Source organism: Aspergillus neoniger (genome assembly GCF_003184625.1).
Source record: "Aspergillus neoniger CBS 115656 unplaced genomic scaffold BO87scaffold_101, whole genome shotgun sequence".
In the NCBI taxonomy this organism is placed as follows: domain Eukaryota; kingdom Fungi; phylum Ascomycota; class Eurotiomycetes; order Eurotiales; family Aspergillaceae; genus Aspergillus; species Aspergillus neoniger.
Window position 1 is genome coordinate 7975 of NW_020291229.1, and position 4527 is coordinate 12501.

General features: G+C 22.0%; 1 protein-coding gene across 1 annotated transcript; it reads left to right on the forward strand.

Annotated features, from left to right (window-relative positions):
• Nucleotides 1-2913: 2913 nt before the first annotated feature.
• BO87DRAFT_322964 (uncharacterized protein) lies at nt 2914-3084 on the forward strand (the record flags this gene model as incomplete). Its single annotated transcript, XM_025620004.1, has 1 exon — nt 2914-3084. A coding segment is annotated over one exon (171 nt), but the record flags the coding sequence as incomplete, so codon positions are not given.
• Nucleotides 3085-4527: the final 1443 nt, after the last annotated feature.

Here is a 4527-nt window from a genome sequence, read left to right on the forward strand (position 1 = left end):
TAATAATTATTATTATATCTTCTGAAATATTCTAAATCTATTATAAGATTTAACAGCCGTGAGAATAAGACTAGAATAATTATCTATTATATCCAAGCTACTTTGAAAATATATAATTATATTAAAAAAGATATTTCTTTTTTAATTACCCAGCTAGCCTACTTTCTGATTATAATTAGTTTATTCTAGCTGAAGCTTTATAATCTCTATATAAACTTTATTAATTATATTCTCTAATTTATTAATTTCTATTACTAGAAGTTCTGTAATATCCTAATCCAGTTAACTAAGATTTATATCTTTTATAATATCCCGGCCTGTGCCTAACTAGTAAATATATATTTATTTAAATCTCTGAAAAATAAGAATATCCAGCCTATCTTTTTAAATATATATATTATATATATCTACTAAAATTATCTTGTTTATATAATTATTATTATCTAGTTTAATATAGTACTCTATACCGCCCCTGACCAGGAAAAGCTTGAATTATTTAAAGAATTCCAGGAATTTACTAATATATTTTTACTCTAGGAGGTAGAGAAGCTTCTATTTTATTATATTTATAATTATATTATTATTTTAGAAAAGAAAAAGACCCTGTTATTTAAATCTTTATATAAAATATTCTAAGAAGAACTAACAGTTCTCTATAAATAACTAGTTAAAAATCTATAAAAAAAATTTATTTATTCTAGCTTTTTTTTTTTAAATTTTTTAATTTTATTTATCAAGAAACTAGACAGAGATCTAAGATTTTATATAGATTATTATATTTTAAATACTATTTTAATTAAGGATCACTACCCGCTACTACTGGTTAAAGAGACTTTAAATAATCTAAAGAGAATATAATACTTTACCAAGATTAATATTATTAGTATTTTTAATAATATCTAGATTATTAAAAGCTAGGACTATCTAATAGTATTTTATATAAGACTAGATCTTTATAAATTATTAATTATATTATTTAAATTATTAAAAGTCCCTGCTATCTTCTAGTATTATATTAATAATATTTTATAAGATTATCTGGATATATTTTATACAGCTTATTTAAATAATATTCTTATTTATAACTAAACTAGAAATAAATATCTAGATTATATCAGAAAGATTTTCTAGAAGCTCTGTATAACTAGTCTATTTATTAAATTATTTAAATATAAGTTTATTATTCCTGAAACCAAGTTCCTGGGTCTCATTATAGACTGTAATAAATTTTATATAAATTCTGAAAAGATTAGAACTATTATTAACTAGCCTGTTCTAATCTATATTATTAATATATAAGTCTTCCTAGACTTCAGTAATTTTTACTATTATTTTATCTAAGATTTCTCTAAGTTAATTATTCTGCTTGTATATCTCATTAAAAAGAATATTTTCTTTTAGTAAGATATAATCTACTAAGATATCTTTAATTATTTATAAAAAATTTTTATTGATATCTCTATACTCCAGCCCTTTAATTAGATCTGTAAAATAATATTTAAAACTAATATTTTTAACTATATTTTTACTAGAGTCTTATTCTAGTATAATAATAATAATCTATTATATTTTATTATCTTTTTCTTTAAGAAATATATCCCAACAGAGTATAATTATAAGATTTATAATAAAAAACTTCTTATAATTATCTACTACTTTAAGAAGTAGTATCCAGAGTTTAAAGAAATCTTATTTTTAATTTAAATTATTACAGATTATTATAATCTAGAATATTTTATATTTATTAAGCTCCTGAACTGCTGCCAGGCCTGATAATTAGAATTTTTATCTTATTTTAATTTTTATATTATTTATTATTCTAGATATTATAAAACCAAGCCTAACAGCCTGACTAAAAGATTAGAAAATCTTTCTAAAGAAAGAGATAAATAATTATTATACTAGAGCTAGACTATACTTAAATAAGAGAATCTAGATTCTGTTTATTTTATAGAGAAAGATCTTGATTTATTATCTGTATATAGAAATTCTATAAAAAATTTCTATAAATACTCTCTAGACTCTATTTATTTTACTAGTAATAAATCTGAGTAATTACAGGAATCTGATCTATTAACTACCCAGGAAAATCTTATAAAAGACTTTTATAGAATTATTCTAGCCCCAGTAATCTAATAATTAATCTAGATTACTTTTAAAAATAAATAAGATTTATAATTATTTTCTGAAATCCAGACCACTCTGCAAGATATATATAAAAAAAATAAATAAATATTAAATATCTTAAAAATACTAGTAATAGACAAGGACTAATATCTAGATATTTTCTTAGCTTTCTATAAAAGAAAAGAAAGCCTACTATACTATAAGAATTATTTATAAATTTTTAATTATATTAATCTAAGAATTAATCTAATTTATTTAGCTTATAATAAGTCCTTCTCAGAATATCCTAGAAAATCTTATATCTATAAATTCTTAATCTGAGAATACTATTGGCTAAACCAGTACTACTATATAAAATAATAAATAAGAAATTATTATATTTATTAAAAAATAATTTTCTTATAGAAGACTAAATAGAATATTCTAAAATCTTTACCAGTTCTAGAATATATTTAATAAAATATATTTATAAATTTTATTATCTATTTACCAGAGAGCAGGAGTTATAATATAATACTAGTAATTATTAATTATCTAATTAAAATAAAATATCTGATTTCTTATAGTATTATAGCTAATACTGTTGCTGTGGCTCATATATATATTTAATATATATAAAAATTATATAAATTATTCTATTTTATTATCTTTAACAGAAGCTTCTAGTTTATTACTAATTTCTAGAGATATTTAATCTAGTATTTAAATATTATAAGTAAGTTATTAACAGTTTATTACCCAGAAACTGACAGGTAGATAAAATAAATAAATATTATATTTAAATAATATCTTTATATTTATATAAATTATCTACAGGATAACTGGTCCAGCTGGTTACTTTTAATTAAATTTATTTTAAATATTATTTATTCTGATATTATTAAGATTATTCTATTTTTTACTAATTACAGCTTTTATTTTTATATAAAGTTTAAATCTATACCTGTATTAAACTAATTTACTACCAGAAATATAAAATAATTTACTACTAAAATACAAGTAATTATTAAATTTATATAAGTTAAGATAATTATAATCTAAGCCAGATATATAAAATAGATAAATAAAAGATATTATTCTAATCTGAGATTCTAAAAGAACCAGAAAGTCTGGCTAAATATCTAATTTATCAGAATATTATAATTTAATAAAAAATTTAACTGGAATATTCTAGATCTATATCTAATTAAGAAAATTATTAGTTTATATACTTATTATCTGATACTTCTTTCCAGTATAAAGATTTATTCAGTATTTTATATAAGCCTGCTTATTTTTACTAGTAATAATTTATTATTAGACTAGTACTAGTCTCTTTCTTTCTATATTAAAGTTAATAGTCTTAAAGAATAGAAAATTAAGAATATACTAGATTTTTTCTAGGATTACTGTGGACAAGGCTGATCCTGATTATTTTATTTTATTAAATAAATAAAATATACTGACCCCACCACAGAGCCTGCTGAATATTTAGAAAATATTTATTAAATTATTAAGAATTTCTATTATTATTATTTAGACAAGCCTGGATCTTCCCCTCGTAAAAATTCAGTTTAAAAAAAAAAGAAATATTATTATAGTATTAGCTGTGGAGTACAGCCTGGACTGACTATCCGGATATATAATCTAAAGAGATATAGAATATATTAGTCTTCCAGATTCTGTTTATAGCTTTAAACTATATCTTATCTATCTTTTTATATATAGCCTGACTGTAGTTAGCCAGCCAGTCTCCTGCCTGTTCCTGTTTCCTGTTCAAGCTACCTTTCTACCACCCCGCCAGCCCGCACCTTGACATTAATTAGAATTCAGAGGCAGTTACAATTTAACTATAAATTTTATATAATATAGTGGTTAGTTAATGTTGGCTGGAAAAGTCACTTAATAAATTACTAATCAAATTATCAAAAAGAAACATTCTTAAAAATATCCAATCGACCTGAAACTCCTATACAAATTATAGGGGATTCCCAGCTCAGAAGGATACGGAACAGATGAAGTTATTATGGATTATCTCTACAAGAATTTTTCATGTGAAATCTCGTATTATCGATATCCTTCTGATTATTTCTTTATTCACTGTCATTTACCCCACCTGCCTACCCCACTTTCTTTGTTTAATGATCAAACTGATGATTCATGATTCTGATCTAGAATAATTCACTGAAACTGATAAATAGGGTCTTTCAACCCCTAGCTGGATCAGAAAGAAGTAAGCAACATTGAATCTATTCACTCTTTGAATTCATTCACTTTCTATCTAAAGGATTGACTTATTTCCTATTTAGGAAGGTTGCTTCCCTTTGACTACTTTATCAATTGTATTTATCTTTTATTTATTTGATATCTAGTTTCCTATTTTGGACTAGTATCACCTGACTTGATTATATAAAGATTATA